Source organism: Periplaneta americana, chromosome 4 (assembly GCF_040183065.1).
Source record: "Periplaneta americana isolate PAMFEO1 chromosome 4, P.americana_PAMFEO1_priV1, whole genome shotgun sequence".
Lineage (NCBI taxonomy): Eukaryota > Metazoa > Arthropoda > Insecta > Blattodea > Blattidae > Periplaneta > Periplaneta americana.
Genome location: NC_091120.1, coordinates 109,754,495 through 109,775,226, shown reverse-complemented (window position 1 = coordinate 109,775,226; position 20,732 = coordinate 109,754,495). Strand labels below are relative to the sequence as shown.

Genomic DNA, 20,732 nt, shown 5'->3' with positions numbered 1-20,732 from the left:
CGCCACAAGCCATGGAAAGAGCCCATGTGACAGCATAGGAGGTAAAATTAAGAGAGTTCCTGCCCACGCTAGCCTTCATGCAACCCCCCAGAGAGCTCTATGAATGGGCGCGAAGTAACGGCACAGGTTCTCTGGGTCACTTTTATGTTTTATTTTGCGTTAATATGAGAATGACTTATTCTAGAATAAGAAACTTGTAATTAATGAACTGAACTCGGGTTTTGTGTTTCAGGTTATTAGAAAAATTTATTCAGCTTTAGTTACATGTGCGATAGATATTGACAGATATTGTAAAGTTTACAAATTACAGAATAGATATTATTATAAGACTTGAAAGTGTATTGCAAATATAATTTAATAACTTGTATCTAAAGAAAAATGTAAATGATGATAAATAACATTAACGAAAAATTTGAAGTCGTAAACAGGGAGAAATTCAAGGTGAAATTGCGATAGTTAGGGGAAAGAAACAGGAGAAGGAAGAACAGAAAAAAGTGCAAAAATTGTGGAGGAAAATGGATCTAGTTAACAAAAAATTTAACAGTTCACTTGGATCTAGAAAATTCCTGTGGCATTTGTGACGAATTCATGGAGATGGGGTATGCTGGCGTAGACTCCTGGAAGTCCTGGCGCTCCACAGCCAACGGTCCACGATGCCACTCCCACCAACTGTCCGGCTATGACGAGGGGAGCTCCGTAGTCGCCAATGCAGAAATCCTTGCCACCCTCATCTACCCCAGCGCAAATCATGTTTATTGTGATGCCTCCTGAATTATGGTAAATGTCGTTACATTGCTGATGATCGTAGACTGGAAGCATCACTTCGAGTAATTGAGGTGACAACTCTCCTTCTGAAGAATTCCTTCCCCAACCGGTGACAACTGCGATTGTTCCGGGAAACGGCTCTGTGATGGACAATCTAACAGCCATGATTGTTGAGCCGTATACAAACGGTTCAGCCACCTGAAAGAATAAATACACATGTCGTTTCAGTAGGGATGGATATAAAAGGGGACAGCATCTTAGCAGTTTCTTGAATCTGTACAGTTACTACAATTCGAATTTCCATTATAGAACTAATTCTCTTTTACTCCTAATAATAAACATATTTTGCAGTTCTAATTATAAATGAAAGGTGCTTAGGGAAATATTTGGGGCTAAGAGAGATGAAGTTAGAGAAGAATGGAGAAAGTTACACAACACAGAACTGCACGCATTGTATTCTTCACCTGACATAATTAGGAACATTAAATCCAGACGTTTGAGATGGGCAGGGCATGTAGCACGTACGGGCGAATCAAGAAATGCATATAGAGTGTTAGTTGGGAGGCCGAAGGGAAAAAAACCTTTATGGAGGCCGAGACGTAGATGGGAAGATAACATTAAAATGGATTTGAAGGAGGTGGGATATGATGACAGAGAATGGATTAATCTTGCTCAGGATAGGGACCAATGGCGGGCTTATGTGAAGGCGGCAATGAACCTCCGGGTTCCTTAAAAGCCAGAAAGTAAGTAATTATAAATGAAGAATTGACTGAAAATTATCTCTATTTAATAAGTAGACTTCGTATTCCAGCTACCTATAAACTGGTATGAGATTGTCTGATTCAAAATATATGTGACGTCGCAGCGCAGGTAGAGGTACGTTCGTACACAAAACAGTTACGCATCCTCTACCCTCTTCCTCTAGAACAGTGGTCATCAGCACTCGCTGAAATGGGTAAGGTGCATGAAGGGTAAGGAACTCTGCTCCGTCGTGCACAAGGGATAGAAAGACAGCATACCCGCGAATAGCGACGATTGCAAGCTAGGACTGTGTCTTGTCAGCGGGTAAGAGACGCTAGCACGAGCGTGCAGTGTTTTGATGACCACTGTTCTAGAAAGTCAAAACCAGGGCGCAGTCATAATGAGTAGTTTTATCGATCACTGATCTTACTAGTCGTATTATTCAAATAACTACATCTTTGTGGCTAATTGACGTTTCATTGCAGAGGTAAAATGCTTTAGGAAGATTCTCAAGCGTGTAATATTGAATTAATATTGTCACTGTCAATATAGGCAATATTACATATAAATTGTGTAAAATTAACGTAAAAGTGACATAAACAGTGCACTGAAAGACACTGCAATACCAAAATGAGCAGAAAGTGTGTTAAACGTAGGCTAATTAAAAAAGACCAGTAGCATCACAATATTTAAATTGTGAAGATATTAATTCGACATTTAGCATGGATTTGTGTAGCCTACCATGACGTTCAGTGCCAACATTCCAATTAATAAGTTACATGATCTACATTTATGGAATTTCTAGAAAAGTAGGCCTACATAGAAAATTAGTGGGTTTTCAGTGATGAGCAACATATGCAATATCCTAATGTTTCACGAAAAAATATCAGACAATAGGAATATCTTGTACATAATGCACCAATAACGTCATGTCTATTGTAAGAATTTCTTGAAATATAAATCGTTTGAAGTGACATCCGTATATGTTCAAGTTCCGTAACTTACGAATGCACTTTATTATTCACTGCAAAGTTCACGACGACAATAAACATCATGGCTCAAGCATGTTTCAGAAAGTCTGAAGTTGACGGCACTCCATGAAGATTCAGCGACGACGCGACGTGTTTGTGTATATCCTTATCAGTACTATGTACCCAATGTGTCTTTAACTTTAGTCTTTAGGTAGCCTATTAAGTACTGTAGTTAGTGTAAACAATTCGACATTATCGTGGTCTACATAATCTCTCCTAAAATATAAAAATGAAATATTAAATTTCATAAATTTCGAAGACTAAATTTAATACAGGTCATAACTAGAGACGTAGAGTCTCCAAGCAAGAAGCAACAGTGTATTTATGTATGGAGTATAACTCGGCGGCATTAAACTCTACTTACAGAGTTCAGGTATGCTGTTCAATGAATTACTCGTATTATCCAAAAGCAAAACAAAGCTAGGCTGTTTTAAATGAGTGCTTTAATGGAAAGATTTGGTAGCGATAACTTCATTAAGAAATAACAAAATTCATTTGATTAGAAATAAGGGTAAATTGTTCATTTTAAACATTTAAAATGTTTACAAACAGTCATTCATTGTAATGTGTAGAGATCCATAAAGCATGCAGTCAATATATTCCTTGTACTTGTACTGAGATTTATGTTCTTTTAATTGTTAATTCCAACCTTTAATTAGATCTAAAATATCTAGATGCGTTTTACTTACTGTAAAAATCAAGGGTAGACAAAAGTCGAAAGTCAAGTACTCATGACCACTAAAAATTTCTATATGGCGCCAGAATTTTTTATCGAGTTCAATTTGTTTTTAAGACTTCGATTTCTTTTATAGCACTAAGCTACGACTAATACATAACGTTAACAAAAGCGATTACTTGAAGGAAATGGAATGTGCTATTTAGAATCATATTTTCATATTTCTTGCGCATCTTAAGATATTGTCACTACATAACTTTACCGAAAAGCACAAAGCGTCTCTGAGAGCGTGTATTTGCATTGAATGATATTTAATATTGTTTCATATATTTCAGTAAATGTATCCTTATCTCAGCTCGACTGGTTTTCTCATTGCATATGTGGATAAAATATGCTGGTTCCTGAGAAAAACGGGTTCCTGAAAATTCTGGAGTTTTGTCTATTCCAGGTATATATAATCATTTACTTAATTGATTATTTAACAACGCCGTATCTACTACTAGGTTATTTAGTATCGATGGAATTGATGGTATCGAGATGATATTTGGCAAGATGAGGCCGAGAATTCACCATACATTACCTGACATTCGCCTTATGTTTGGAAAAACCTTGGAATAAACTCAACTAGATAATCTGTTCAAGCTTCGGATCGGTAGGCAAGTGTCTTAGCCGACTGAACTAAGCCGGTGGCTTGTTCCTTGTTATATATAACTTACGCTGCCTTTAAATAAATACTTTGTTTTTATAGTTATTAAATCCAAGTTCAAATTCTGTTGTTCATCGACTTATACATACAAGCATACGAATAAAGAGAGATAACACACAGTACAGGACCGTGCGGGAAGACTGCTTCCCTAGAAATTTAACTGTTTTCACTCGCATTACTTTCCATATCAAACGAAGCTAGTATGATCGACGTATGTACCTTTTATTCAAAGTGATCAAACGCAGAGCTTAAGTCGTAACACAGGAGAAACAGTGGTGCAAGTTATACCACTACCCAAAGTAAGTTATTCTCATTCTACTGAGGTCTAAGGTTCTGAATCTGAAAGCAAGTAAAAATAGGAGAAACCAATGCCAAACCTAGGTACCCTTTTGATAGTGCGTCGAGTGATATTGGAAAGCTACAAAATGTCCTGTCCAAAAACAATGTACTTGGTACAACACAAAAAGACTCATTCCTAAAGTATCGCGTACTACCAGCAGCATAGAAAGCAATTTTATAATTATCTACTCTCAGAATGTGTTTTTCACATAAGACTCACTTCATAAATGTCCAATTACTACATTAATATTTTTCTATAAATGATTGTCGAGTAGCGAGAGTACAGCAAATTAATTAAGGTTACAAATACAACTAAACAGAATGTGATGTGAGCTCTTCACTCTAATCTTTGACTATTGTATAAACGGGTAGTTTCACAAAGACTTTGTAATTGATAGCTACATACTTCTAGTACTGATAATAATTTATCTGCAGTTCTCGGTTGCAAAGAAAATAATTATCTTCACGACCTCGTTTAGACCTCGATATCTATGAAGATACTTTTCCCAGAAAGATGACCTTGATTCCTCCAATGATAACTCGGTCTGTCCTGATCTCTGTGTACATGAGAAAGTTAATTTTGCAAGTCTCTCCCTCTCCATTTTTTGCATATGATTCTTCCACTGTTTTTGATGATTTTGAATTTCTATGATTATACAAGGAACTTGCAGTTTGCCATCTCGTTCTATCCAATTGAGATCTCATAAAGCAGCGGTCAACAACACAGTGCACACTCGAGTTTGCGTCTCTTACTCGGATAAAACATTGCACTACAGTGCATCCGTGGCTGCTGACGGGTATGTTCTCTCTCTCTCTCTCTCTTGCACGACGATGCATATTCCGAGACACTCCTTACCCTTTACTCATTTCAGAGCATGCTGAGGACCATTGTCATAAAGCGTATCTGAGCTCCTTCAAGTTTTTGTTAATTTTGTTTGTTTAAAATACGATTTCGCTGCCATAAATGAGCGCTGCTTTTGACGTAATGTTATGTAATCTCAATTTTATGGCCATTGTCATCTGTTTATCAAAATATCTTCTAATGATTCCATTTCCTTAATTATATTTTTGTAATTTGACATCTAAATTAGTTTTCTGTTCTGAATTAAATATCCTAAATATGCAAATTTAGAAAGTTGTTAAATTATTTTCCAATCTATTTCAATTTTCACGCGTTTAATGGTTTTTTCCACACATTGGCATTGTTTTTTATTTTGAAATGAAAATTTTCATGTCATATTCACACAAGTACTTGACCGTATTCCTTGTTAATTGTATGTCATTTTTTGTTATTTTGTAATAAATTATTTATGACTAATTTTGAACAGAAAATTCAGTTTTATGCAAGGAGAAATTAAGAATAAATACTTTTGCAATTGAGTACATAAGGCCTTGGTGTTAAAATAATAATTATTTAATTTATAAACAAACTGATTGAATTTCATTTTCACCATTTCTGAATAAATAGAACTGTAGGAAGAATATTATTTAATTTCTCATAATTTAAAAGTAAAGAGAACGCCAAAAGAAAACTGCAATCTTTAACATCAGAGAGAAACGATGATCAATAATTATTTTATAGTTCACCAGAAATCTTAACGGTTCAGATCCGTGAGTAAGTAACCTACAACTGTTCACAGCTACTCATCAAGGTCTCTAGGACTCACTTAGGTTCTTATCTGTGATTGAATTGGCAAATGTGTGGTATTAATCACTTCCCCCTTCTCAGTTATTAGGATCAATGGCTTGTGTCTTGCCACCTTGTTTTTGATATGCCTACATTTCTGTGTCTTTGTGGTCTATAATTTAATATTTTCGGTTAACATTTGTTCATTCTTAATGTAATATTATGTTGATACCAATTTACTTTTTTGTTCCGCAATTTGTATGTGTAAACCGTATATATTTTGATCTTTGCGAATGTCTAAGTTTCTCTTTGATCCAAAAGGTTAAGCCCAGATACTTATCTCAAGAACCTGAATTCGGCGCCTTCTCTTTTCCTTTTATCAGTTCTATTCAAAGCCCAATTCTTGCATCCATAGCTTGTTACTGCCACTACCATGACTGTGAAATTTCATTTGTCTTGTTCTTGGTATCTTGACTTGCAATGTTCTTAAAGTTCCAATAATTGGTATAATTAATTCTTCTTCATTACAATCAAAATCTGGATAAATAAAATTGTCCTCTGACTGAGGTTCTGGCTGATCTGCACATCCAGTAAATCTCACTTGACGGTAATGTGTGTCAGAGGAAGAACAACTGCTTGTGTGCATCTGAAGTCTGCTTAGTGCTATATGTAGCTAGTTGGCGATGTGTGCAATGGAGGTGGAATGGAACTGATCGCCCTACCCTAATATTTATTTTATTGGGTTATTTTACGACTCTGTATTAACATCTAGGTTATTTAGCGTCTGAATGAAATGAAGGTGATAATGCCGGTGAAATGAGTTCGGGGTCCACCACCGAAAGTTACTCAGCATTTGCTCATATTGGGTTGAGGGAAAATCCCGGAAAAAACCTCAACCAGGTAACTTGCCCCGACCGGGATTTGAACCCGGGCCACCTGGTTTCGCGGCCAGACGCGCTGACCGTTACTCCACAGGTGTGGACATCCTATTATCTCTTGGCCTATTTGCCACATAGGTGATACCTTATACGTATCACTTGTAAGGTTCAGACCTGTCTTCGGACAGTTTACTAAACAACAACATAAATAAAATTGGAGAATGATGCTAATCACTATTCTACGTTTATGAATGTACGAGATATCTCTTTCTAGGGCTTTATGTCCGGTATGCAAGCACGTTTAGTTTACTTTTACTCTAGATCATATATGTAACAGATAGGTCATCACTATGTTAAAATCGTTTGCACTTTGAAGAGAACAACCGTCAGGATCGCAACCCGTCCGCCGTAAACGAACACGAGATGGCAGTACAGTCGCTAATGCAATTCAAATGGGAATTATGACGTGACTCCTTATGTAACAATTAGATGGCAGCGTAATAAACCTGACAAAAAATGTTAACTCAATGCCTATAAGGCCGACCTATCTGGGGTATATATGATCTAGGCTTTTACTTACTCTGAGAACTGCAACGTCATAGTCGTAAATGACGTAGTCGGGATGTTTTATTATCTCTACAACTGTATGTACGGTTCCACCAGCTTCAAGTGTGTCAGTACCAGCACGAACAGCGTAGCCAGATGGTCTGGAAATAAGTGCTTGCTCAAAAGTTAAGAAATAATAACTGTTATTGTTACTCTTCTAGAAAACTAGCTAAAGTGATAAATTGTCGAATCTGCATTTAAGGTCTATATTGTACTATTTAAATAAATTCGCCAGTCTGCTACTTTCGCTAGTTTTCTAGAGGAGGGACGATACAATATTAAATTATAAATAAATAACTATATATTACTTATAAGAGAACGGTTTCAAGAGATGTCTCAATTTTATTTAATATTAAAATATTACAAGAATGTTGACTACAGATTAGTGTAGGCAGGGAGATCTTGTCTTCACTTCCTCTTGAAGACGGCACGTTAGAGACACTGTTTAAGTAGGCCTTCTTCCTCGTCAAAATCGCATTGAAGAAGCACATTATGTATCTTAGCGTACCGTTAACCAAATATTTATAACGTTGGCTATCCATTCTGGTAATCAGAGTTCAAAACTCGGTGGGTTCAGTTGGAATTTTTGAACAAAGACTACACTTGATGGTAGGTTTTCGCGGGGTAATCACGTTTCCCCTATCGGCCCTACATAATTGTTTTAATAATAATCATGTGGTGCTATATACTTTTCTCCCAAGGTTCAGAGAAAGCAATAACTACGGCGGCAGGAAGAAGTATTGTTTCAGCGCAACGCGTATACAGGGTGATTAACGAGGAAAGGCCAAAAATTTAGGATGTGAATTCAGAAGTCATTTTGAGTCAAAAAGTTCATATGAATATGGATCCGTTTTCGAACGGTTATTGAGATATAGCTCTTCGATTTCACAAAAACTTCTAATATTCCATTGTACTAACTCGTATTTAGAGGCAGATAACGGAGAAATTTAAAGTTTATATTCACGTATGCATATATACCTAATATTCTAGACGTCGGGGTCGATGTTTTCGCACATTTTCAAAGGTACTTCTGCTTCAATGCACTCTTGCGCTCGGGCGTGATTCGCGCTCTTCACTCGGGAGAGTTGCTCGTGGCTGTTCTTTATGCCGCATCCAAAATACGGTCGATTGGCGCCTCTTCCCTTTCCCCCATCCTGTGCTATACCAAGTCTTTCATCCCACCCCATAGACAGTAAATACTCTTCGATATGGTACCTTTCTGTTCGGAAAGCTTTGTTCATATTCAGCGACGACACGCAAGGAACTTCCATCGCACAAACCATAAACATACACAATATCGGCGTATTCTGTAGTCGAAAATATATAAGGCATGTTGAAAAAACACAACACTTACGATAACTGTACCTGTATAATGTACTGGTTCTGTGTTATTACATCAGACAAGGGCAGGCGATTGGACATTTGTAATGCCCCACCACCCGGTTCTTTTTCTCTTATCTACATCGCTCACAATACAGATTCCAATGTTATGTCATTCATTGCGATCGATGACCTTGTCTCACATTTTCACGTCTGATTCACATTGGGGCGAGACGTTTTACTAAAAAAAATGCATCTAGCTCCGCCATTGTTTGAAAACGGACCTATGTTCATATGAATTTTTTTACTCAAAATGGCCTAAGATATCGTACCGGCATTCTAAATTTTTACTTTTCCTCGTGAATCACTCTGTAGATGTGAACCCTTGGATGAATGATGCTAAAAGTAGGCTACTTTCCATTGGATAGAAGGAAAAACTTATATACTGTGTACATATCGACATATAAATTTATTCCTATACAATATTTCTTCATTCTTTGTTCGGTATGTAATTATGATTTCCTTTGTTCAAGTTTACTATTAATTATTCTGGATTTTCGTAAGTGTGAAGTATCACAGAAACTTACTCGGACACACAACTGGCTGCTGTGACAACCCATTCCTGACTGATGACCGAACCTCCGCACACGTGGTGAAGTGCATACATTACTGATACCTGAAAATATTCAATTGAAACAGTGTTATTCGTTAATAGTGTTATGAAAAATGAGGTTTATTACTGAGATTTACTGTAAACTCAAGGCGTTCCAGTCAAGGGACACTACCATTTTAGAAAACAGTAGAAATATATTATCATTGTCTCCTATGTGTCAGGATGGAAATTAATTTGTTCAGGAGGAATAAAATGTTAATTTAAAATCAATGGACACACGTAAGAATATGAAATAATTCATAAATGAACATAAATGATATCATTGAAGATCAGTGTAGGCCTATTCATATTTAATTAATTCTTTCTTCCTCCTGAAAAATTATTTTCTGTATCTTCACATAAGAGGTTTTATAAAAACAATGAATATATAAAAAATCTATACCAAATATAATGTTCATTAATATATTAACTTACGGATATTAGATATAGTATTTGTTTTGATAATGTCACATTCATTATTTACTGTAAAATGCTGGAGCAGCGGTTCAGTTTTATTTTTGTGCAATTATCCTGCTAGCTACAGCTACATAATGCAAAGTATTCCATAAAAAATTGTGGAAAACATTTAGCGCGATACATGAGGATGAGTTCTAAGATTTCGATCTGTTTAAAATCACAAGTAAGTTTCAGTAGCGTAAAATTATGCTCATGCATAATTTCTTGACACGGCGATAAAATAATAATAAAATCTCTCGGTATTGAGTTACCACTTCTCAATTGACTTATAACATCTAATAGGCTGTAAGAAGTGTCATTGTACTTTGCTTATGAACTTTCTAGATCGCTTGCGATTTAGTTTCATATGCCGAAGAAAGATATCATACATCAATGTATCAAAAAATGCACCTAGTTCTAAGATCACCCCTATTCATTGTAGTTCACGTCCTTGTACTCATGTTGAAGCCATTGCATAATGAATCACAATCCAGAATTGTTATTTACTGTTGCTAAATATTACTTTATTCAGAGAATAGTACGATTTAATCAGGACGCAGAAATGTACGAAGTTAAGGCATAGATGGTTCTCTCAGGATTCAATGCATTTGTCTCTCTCACTAACGTGACATACTGAAGTGCCAGTAATACAACCAAACACATCGAATTATAGGACATATTAGCCGTACCCGTGCGCTCCGCTGCACCCATTAGAAATAAATATAAAGTAATTACATAATTAAAATAGGACATTTGATCCAGGGAACATTCGTGTTTGATATAAGGATAAATCGTTTATTATGTTACTTAATTTAAATTGTATTTGCATAATTAAAATGAGATCATTTTGATCCAGAGACCACTCATTTGGTCATAAAAATTATTTTAGGAAATACAGGAAACGAATGTACAGAATAGCCTATCACGTTTTCTGTGCATAAGAAGCTATTTTAATCTTACCTGTCCTCGACTCACTCAGAAGTTACTGTAATAACATTATAGCATTATGTCCATCTAGAGAAACTACACTTTCCAATGGTGAATTAATAATTAATTATACAAATCGGTTAATTTAGCTTCTGATATTACTTCATACAAACACAGAAACATTATCTGTAGGCTATCTTTCATAGCTTTCGATTGTTGCTGTCCAAGGCCCCTTGTAGACGAAGTCATTTGTTTTTTAATTCATTACACGGCCTTAGATGGCAGTTATTTCAATTTTAAAACTCATTTATCTCATTAAATATCAGTCCTATCAAACTTTTCAAGGAATAAAATTTACCGGAAATTATTAAAAAAAAAAACTTCTGTTATGTAACATTTTTCACAAAAATCAATAATAAGCGAGATATTTCGATTTATTTAATTCAGGCCCCCTTATAACCGCCGTTTAAATAATGTATTTTGAATGCCATATAGCCTAAAATCTAAGTTACAACGAACTTAATTTATATTCCAATTTTCATCGAAATCCGTTCAGCCATTATCACGTGAAAAGGTAACAAACATACAGACAGACAGACAGACAGGCAGACATACATACAAAGAAAAATTTCAAAAAAGCGATTTTAGGTTTCAGGGTGGTTAATTGTATATGTTAGGACCAATTATTTTTGGAAAATCGAAAATTACCAGAAAAATTTCGGCTACAGATTTATTATTAGTATAGATTAAGGATGGAGGAAATAATTTAAATATCGATTTATTGATATTGCAATATATTGCAAACCTAATTTAGATAATCTATATATATTGCGGAATATATATCGATATGTCGAACTGATTATCGATATATCGCTGTTTCGCAAGAAAATTAATAGATAGGCTACTAATGCAATTACATCTTCAGGTGTACATTTATTACAATAAACTTACTTAAATTTTAATACTCCTTATTAGTATTGAAATTTACATCATAACAGGCATAAGCATAAATGTAAACTTTTAACATTAAACAATACATTTTCAATACCAAATTATGTAGTTGCTAACCTAAATCAAAATTATGGTGGAGGTAAAGTGAGCTTAAATGATACAATGGGAAAGAGTAAAGTGAACTTTACACAGGTCAGTATTTGTTAGTGAAACAGGTTTCAGTTACTCTAATTTCATATAGAATTCAATTAAGGACACAAATAGGTCCATAATGTTCTTTTCTACCTAACAACGTAATCATTTTAAATGTAAGTAAACAGTACTTGTAATATTAGTTTTAAATGTAGGCTAAGTAAACAGTATTTACAATGTTACAAGTTTTAACAAACTTCACAAATGATTTGATACAATCCTCCTAGAGTAATTTCCCATTGCAAGTTATTATTACACTCCAACATTCCAAACATACCGTACGTAAATGGTGGTGATGATGATGATGATGTGATGATGATGATGTGATGATGATGATGATGATGATGATGATGATGATGACGATGATGATGATGATGATGATAGGGATATAAGTTTTATGCACTAAAACATATAATTAGAAACCAATATCAGTACTAGGTTGTGCATAGAAATCCTAGCCGTAAGCAGATGTCCTAACGGTATTAAATCCTTGTTTGTCTCACCATTTTATAACATAGAAATAAAAGTTTTGATAGTCGTTTTGAGGTCAGACGGTTTCTTTTCAGAGTGACAGTTGCTCCTGCCTTGTTAAAAGTTAATATGCCTACTAAAACAGTAGTTTATCGCACTCGTTGCATTTTGAGTTTGGTAGTACATATTAAACAATTTTAATTCGAATTTCAGTCCAGCCAATCAGAGCAGGATATTGATTGTAATTAATATTTCAAGGTTGCACAATTATGCAACCTGTCCACCTTCATTAGCGCCATGTTTCAAGGAAGTATCGAAGGGGTCTAGTGTGGATATTGTTGTTGATAATGACAATAATAATTTCACAAAAAAGAAAAGAAAAATGTATGAGAAAACCGATATACTATATGATATATTGAATCAAAATTTCGATACCGATGTATATATATATATATATATATATATATCGAAATGAAAATATTGGTATTTCGCAAAAACCGGTATAGGCTATCGTTCCCATCTCTAGGACATACAATAATCTCCCTGCATCCGTGGGGAATTCTTTCCGAAACCTACCGCGGGCAGTTGCGAATCTTACAAATATTTGTTTTTCTGTGACAACGTACATACCTATGATACCTATTAATTGACAAATTGCGAGAAACAAACAATAATACTGATGATGATGATGATGATGATGATGATGATGATGATGATGATAACAAATAGGTACGTCGTACGTATATTATTACACTTGTGAACACGCGCGCTTGCCATCTAGATTTTCTATAAAACTCTTCAAATTAAGACGATAGGTGCTAAATTAGGCCTACGTAAGAAATATGTCCCCGAGGTCAACCGCGGATAACTGAAACAGCGTATTGAGGTTACTCGGTTAAGGGGGGATTACTGTCCTTTCTAGCAGAAAACAAGTACTCACTAGTTAGGAAGTAAAATAATAATATGAGTTCTTACAGTGCAACAACTTTCCAGTCTGTGAATATGGGGGTTTATTTATTAATAAACGCCTGAATCAACTTGTATCATAAAATTCATCACAAGCACACAGAAATATTTATATATGCGTGTACAGTCGGCGAAGTGGATTTGCAGGAGAATGAAGGAAGTCATGCAATGTCACATGCTCTTTACCTCCTCATGTGGTTGCCCCGTAGGTGGAGAGAAGAGGCTGCGGGTTGTTTACATTTTCCAGCTATCCACTGCGCCGAGTGCACGTACATACATTTAATCCACATAAAATGTATGAAGTAGTATAACTTTCAATGGTGAAACTGGTTTTACTGTACCTGGTAGGGATATGCTGTAATGTCTGCAATGTCGCCTCCAATAATGCGGCTGTTGAGCCCATCATTTCTTTGAGGTGAAAATCCTGAAATAATTAGGGCCTAATGTAAATTCGATCACTCACTCTAAAGTATAGATTTCTTATAACCATAATGGAAAGATAATATAATTGACTATAATATTGTCTAATCATTTCATTTAATTGGAAAGTGATCTCGCTATTGAAAATATTCTTTTCTTCTCAGTTCTGTATATTGTGATGGATGATATGCCTGATGTTTTACGCAAATATTATGCTTAATATTTTCATAAAAACTGAGAAACATACGATGAGAACGTATGTGCAACTGATTTCGTCGGCATTTTACGTTTCTACAGAGCGTTTTCCAGAGAACTGGCTCCGCACAGATAAATGCCGTTGTTATTTTACTGTTATGAATTAAATGTGACTTCCGAGATAATAGAGTGTATACTTCCCAAGAATTTATCATGAAAAAATCTTCTACTGTGTAATATTGACAAATAACACAGGCTGAAGGGATGTCAATTTTAGGACATTAGTTTACAGCTGGCTTCAATTTAGTGTAGTTCAGTTTATTTCATGGCATAGCAGTACACATTAAAACATCGAATCTTTAATTACTATAAATATAATACAAAAAAATTGTACAAAAGTATCGTGCTATATGTCCAGCTATAACGTAAGCATTTGTAATGCATTTTATACGGAGCAAATCGCGTGATGTCATTGCCGAAAGCTGACCCAATGAATCACATCAAACAGGCCTGTTACTTGCCCATGTCACTTTTTGAACAGCGCCGTACTATGCCAAACCTGTTTCCAGAAATACGCTCGTTATAAGTTCAATTCTTTTTTTGGGACAGATCTACTAGTGCTTATATTAATAATCCTTATTAGCGAAAAAAGGTTACTACTACACAGCAGAATACTTCACCAGACTCGACTCAGGGAAAATATGCACTTTATTTCCTTGGAAATCGCATTTGATTCATAGCAGTAAATGACCAACGGCATTTACCGGAATGAAAACTGTTTTCTGGAGAACGCTTTGTAGGAACGTGAAATGCCGACGAAATCAGTTTTATTAGTAGACTGAAAACATGTGCTTAATGTTCATCATACTCAGATAGCAAACAATGTTCAAACCATTAAATATAGTACCAGTAATAAATGTTTGAAGTGGTATTACATTGTTAGTCTAAGGACTGGATCGTTGAATCTCCGTGCTGGGACTTGTGTTCACGTCCCAGCAAATTCATGTGGAGTTTGTAGTTAAGTATAGCGTTAAGGGGTTAGGTACAGCTTACAGCAGTACAATTTTGGAAATATTCAACTTTTTTTTCCCTCCATTACTGTATCTTGTGCAATAATGGAAATTAGTATGTGCAAAACACTGTCCTTCTGCTATATGATAAAAATACCTTTACGATTTTAAAAAATATTTACATTTTTTTTTTCAAAATTCATTTCACTGTTCAGTGATGAAGCATTTCCCACATAACTCAAAAACTATGCAACATTCTATGATGAAATTTTTTGTGTGTATTTATGCATGTCATATCTACAATATGAGCAAGAAAACTTCTCTACTTTCGATAGATTGTCTGATAAAAATAAATTCATTTAAAAAATGGTAAAATATCAGTATTTTCTTTTACCACAAAATAAAAAAAATATAATTTATTAAGAAATGTAGTTGAAAGAGCATGACATTGTAAACATGAGTTTCAGCAGTAAAATAAAAGATAGAGAATATGAAAATGTTAACGAGTTTATGAGTTATGAGGGAAACGCTTCGTCACTGCACAGTAAACTGCCACCATTTTGAATTTTGAAAAAAATATATATAAATATATTTTTTTATTTTAATCGTAAAAATATTTTTTAATATAGCAGAAGGACAGTGTTTTATACATACCAATTTTCATTACTGCATAAGATACAGTAATGGAGAAAAAAAATGTTCAATATTTCCAAATATTTTACTGCTGTAAGCTGTACCTAACCGCTTAAGTTCCGTATCTACAGAATGCTTTAGTTTCCATGCCATCTTTACTCCAAATTTCTCTTCACAGTAATCAATAAAATGAGATAGACAAACTTCTATAGCCTCGCGAACATCACAATCAACCACAATGACAAGTAATTACTGATCCGCGAGAGATTCTATGGACTTAGCTCTGCACATGTCAAAACACATCGTTAGCACCGACTCGGACATCTGACACATTCTAAACGCGATTTGGGGTTTCTATGACGAATGCTTTCAAGTACTGTAAAATTTATATCTAAAAGAATAGTCTATTGTTCGTAGGTCTTAATAAAATTACGTTATATCTTCTCTAAAGTACCGATATACTGTATAGGCTAAAGACTATTGATGGAACTTTATCCATATTCCACACTGACGTAGGAAGAATGCCAATATTTAGAAAACATTTTGACGCATCGTAGAAATTTATGCATTTAGCTTGCGTATATTACATCCGATTTTATTATTATACATAAAATTCATCGACGTAGAATATTACATTTCAAAATTTTTCATAGATAATTTCTCACAAACAAGAAGTACGATTCCGGTACGTACTATTTAAATTTGGTAGCGTATTATGGGAAATATTTTCTTCCAGTTCTTTTGATTTTCTTATTATTCCTCATTCAAGCATTATAGTATTGCTTTACTAGCTCATCTCTGAATATTCTCTGTGCATTTAAATGCAAGTACAGTAGAAAAGGCAAGACCTGTCCTATATTCTTATCATTTGCCGTGACTATATCAGCAATGGGTGTGGAGGGCGAAGATATGTTTTAGTTTTAGATGAACTTCCGTGTCGGTAGATTCCTATAATATCAACCATAATGAAACAAACTGTCTTTCTGAAGGGTTATTCTTCCCCTTCTCACACAGCTCAAATGCGAGGCCTCGCCTTTTCATCTATATGTTAAATAGTAGATAGTGATTGAAGGGTTCAGAACCATAGTGGGCCAAGCGCCATTTACTAAAACCGTAGAAAACAAAGGTTAAATTGAAGTTATTACCTTAATTCAATGGAAACATATAGCAAGTAATATAAATTATACACATTAAATCTCAATTATATGTCATTCTTCATTGAATTATGGTATTCACTTAACTTTAACCCTTGCTTTCTCCGTTTTTAATAAATGGCTCTTGGCACACTATGGCTCTGAACCCTTCAATTTAAATTCAAACTATTTATACATACAAGATACAAGGACAAGAATTGGACCTATTGAAGAACTATTTAAATAATTTGAACTATTATTGTAAATTCTTATTCACTAAAATTATGACATCAAAATTTATGGAACAGGATTATGAGTTCTATTAATGTCGATATTTTCATTTTATTACTTACCCAAAGAGTTTACAAAGAAGAGGATATATAGAACAAAAAGACGAATCATGGCGTAGAATTGGCAGTAGAATCTGACTCTATTGTAAATGTGTGCTCTATATATACCAAACTATTTTTATGTTCTTTAAAATGACATTGTAATTTGAAACGTCGTGATGTCATAGATAAGTACTTGTAAATACGTACCATTTTATCTTAAATTTGTTGATGAGAGATAAGTTTAGTTGTTGAAGTAAACAGAGATAACTTAATACAAATGGCTGTTTCCTGGAACACGACACGTAACGTCATATTCTAATATTCTTACATGTTTCAACTCGTTTAGTTACAACATGATTTCCAAGCTTTCTAGCTATATGCCATTCTTGGTTTTACAATTATTTCGAAGCGTGACTAGCCATAGAAATACCTAAAAGTTCCAAGTTCCAAGTTTTAAGCAGTCATATCATCTGCAGTCAATATTGTCTGTCAACAGTCAATCTTGTCTGTCGAACGGATAACCGAACTCCAAGTTCTTGCATTTTCTAAAAAATGAGCTTTAATTGTTTTTAAAATATAAACAATACGGTAATTTTGTTAAATATTACTGTAATCCATTAAATGCGGCCTATTCTTATGATGCGGCTTTTAGTTTAAGTAATTTTATAATTTGAAAGTCATATTTGGTTTCAGATAAGTTGGAATTATGATACAAATGGTTATATGGTTTCAGACAGCAACTTATCATAGTATATAAGTACAGAATAAATTTTCCTTAACATCACATTAAAATATATTTCACGAATATTTTCAACTTATATAAAGTCATCTTCAGGTGATAGATACAATAAAAGCAACAAAAATTGAACACAGGTGATATACACTAGGTGAACACTTGTATGCATTTCAAAATTAAACCTCTATACAGATTATGAGAGAATATGTGTGGTTCTAAGTCACAGCATGCAATATAAGGTAAAGTACCCAAATAAGAGACACTTTTCTTAACTGCTTATAAATGAGGATGGGAATAGACATTTTAAATCTGAATGAGTGGAATTCATGCAGCATTTCGTCTATTTTTAGAATTTACAATACAAATTTTAGTCAGTTTTTATTATTACTTTAAATTATAAAAAAAGTAAAACTGGGAAATACTGATGTTTTGAAAAGGGGTTCCAAATAAGAGATACGTGTGTTATTTAAGTTTATTTTTGAACATGGACAAAAATTATCATTATTTGGCTGAAAATTGAAGCAATATATAACATTGTGAAGTCATGTAGATAATTTTATATATTCAGGAACATTTTTAAATTGAAGAGATCAGTGCAACAGTGACATAACTCCTCTCAACAGAAATTCTGTTGTTTATTTGGGATTTTCCAAGTGAAATTAAGATGGTTTACGAAAAGAACACAAAATCGGTCAAATCGGACATGAATGTACTAATTTTATTTAGGCTACTATTGCTAACGTTAATATTTTGCTAGAGAAAGAAAAATAATAGAATATTAAATTTCGATTTCCATATTTTAATTTTAAGTTGATTGCACTTATTTTGCCGTTCCCTTTAATTGACACAATTCTTATTTCACTGTATTGAGCAAGCTGGACAAACGAAAGGTTCATCATCACTGCTGCAGTCTTCGTGTGCCCAACGACGACATTTTGAACACTAAATCTATTTCTCCCCCCTGAGCCCTGGTGTTCTCTGAAAAAAATTCAGTGCAAAACAAGCATTCTACATCATCATAATTTTCTCCATATTCCGAGTCACTAGAGTTAATTAATTCCATTTTGACATCGGATTCTTCATCACTGGACGAATTCAAGCAGTGCTTCTTGGACTGAGTTTTTCTGTGATTTTTGTTGTTTTTCGAACAACTTCTTGCGAGCTCCGTCTTTTCTTTGATTTTCCTTATGTAAACTCTCTTTTTTTTCTGATCAGAACTGATATTATGATCGCTCCTTTTCCTACCCTGGATCACTTCACATGCGACTACCCACAGCTTGAAGCTTACTGCTCTTGAGGTGGTGGTTGTTGCTGCTGCTGTTGCTGCTGCTTCTGTAGGCCTAACTATGGTATAACCAAAGTCACCGTTTGTGGCGCGTGAAATAAGTAATGGGAACGTTGAGAGCGAGTAACTTATCTTTGCCATAGTCCGTGGGCATTAAAGCTGACAACTGTGATTCGCAAATTGCTTACGTCACATCTGTTTAGGAGGTGGTACCACTCTCAGCCGAAGTGGGAACAGATGCCACAGATCCTTGAGTACACTGATCAGTCAGTGGACTGGTCAGTGTACTCAAGGACACATCCCAGAAACGCAAAGTGCGAGTGTCTTGCCTTTGACGCAGTCAGTGGGCAACAAGACTGTCAACTGTGATTGGCAGATTGCTTACGTGACGTGTTGGATGTTACCGTTCTCAGTTACACTGGCAACAAGTGCTCACTCACTGACTTTTTACTCATGAACAAGCGCCACAAATGCTGGCACTGGCTGTAGTAGCGATATTTACACAAGTACAACGAAATTTTCGAAATCAGGAACCACAATTAAATTTAATGGCTTTAATAATTACACAAGATTTTTATTTGAAATGTATAGAGAATATTTTACGAACTAAGCACTTATGTTTGATCTTTAAGTAAGGTAAATTTTGTAGCTTTTATTCAAAAGAATAATGTAACTTTTATTGTCACAACAATAATCACATTCTATAATTTAATTTAAACACTCCCGTCAACAATGGGATTTCCACTCCACACAGCAACACAGTATTCGCTATTGCACTCCACAGACGACATTGACAATTCACTTGGATTATTGAAAACAACAATGTACTGCTAATCTCAACTAATGTTCACAAAGCACTATTTACAAAACAAAACTGTCAGTTCTCAGTTCTGAGTTAGTTTGCCTTGGCTAGTTATTCTAGCTCATTTACTCAAGTTCACAGTATATCGAACCCAAGATTTTCAGAGACAGACCACTGTACTTCGAACTCAGGTCCCCCAACTGCAGTCCACCTCACGTCGAACAACAGACTCCGGATACGCAGCACTCGCCTGGACGCTCGCACAGTTGCAGACACACACTCAAGTCGAACTCTGGCTTCACTGCTACACAAGACTGACTGGCTTACTGTCCAAAAACTGAATTCTCTTCTCCTCGCGTCCTGTATTTATTACTAAACCATAGTTTCCAGAAATACGATTCTGGAAGTTTCCGTTTCCGGTGTCTTCCGCCTGTTACTCGCGGCTTCTGTTTCCGCACGTCTGTTCGGGAGGTTTCGTTCCCCCCCCCCCCTTCACCTAGCACAGCGAAGCACCTACAGCTTTGCGCCCCCTTTCGCCTCGAGTCGCAGTGCTTTCTTCCCCTCTGGGCATGCACCAGATGCGCGCGCAACCTCCCCCACCGCGTCGCCCGTCTCTCGCGCTCAACGCCCTCTTTGGGACGCACGATCGACACCCGGCTGTCACAATATTGTCGGACTAGCTGATTTTAATTGATTTTAGCTATTGATATTATTGTCAACTCAATGAATAATTAATTTTAGTCATTAATAATGATAACTTAATCATTTCAATTAGTAATTTTTTGTATTGAATAATTGACGACAATGGATAATTAATGATTGACCTAATTCGTAATTTTTTAAAATTAATAGTTCAATTAATCTTTCATTGGTTCTTATGTA

At 35.1% G+C, this 20,732-nt stretch overlaps 1 protein-coding gene across 1 annotated transcript; it reads right to left on the bottom strand.

The window, feature by feature from the left end:
* Positions 1 to 367: 367 nt before the first annotated feature.
* Positions 368 to 17,193, bottom strand: LOC138698106 (trypsin-1-like). The gene is made up of 5 exons (XM_069823836.1): positions 17,049 to 17,193; positions 13,646 to 13,728; positions 9,277 to 9,365; positions 7,344 to 7,470; positions 368 to 963 (listed from the first exon to the last, which is right to left on the bottom strand). The coding sequence occupies exons 1-5, from the start codon at positions 17,095 to 17,097 to the stop codon at positions 556 to 558; spliced, it is 756 nt and encodes a 251-aa protein (XP_069679937.1). The 5' UTR covers positions 17,098 to 17,193; the 3' UTR covers positions 368 to 555.
* Between the last annotated feature and the right edge of the window lie 3,539 nt (positions 17,194 to 20,732).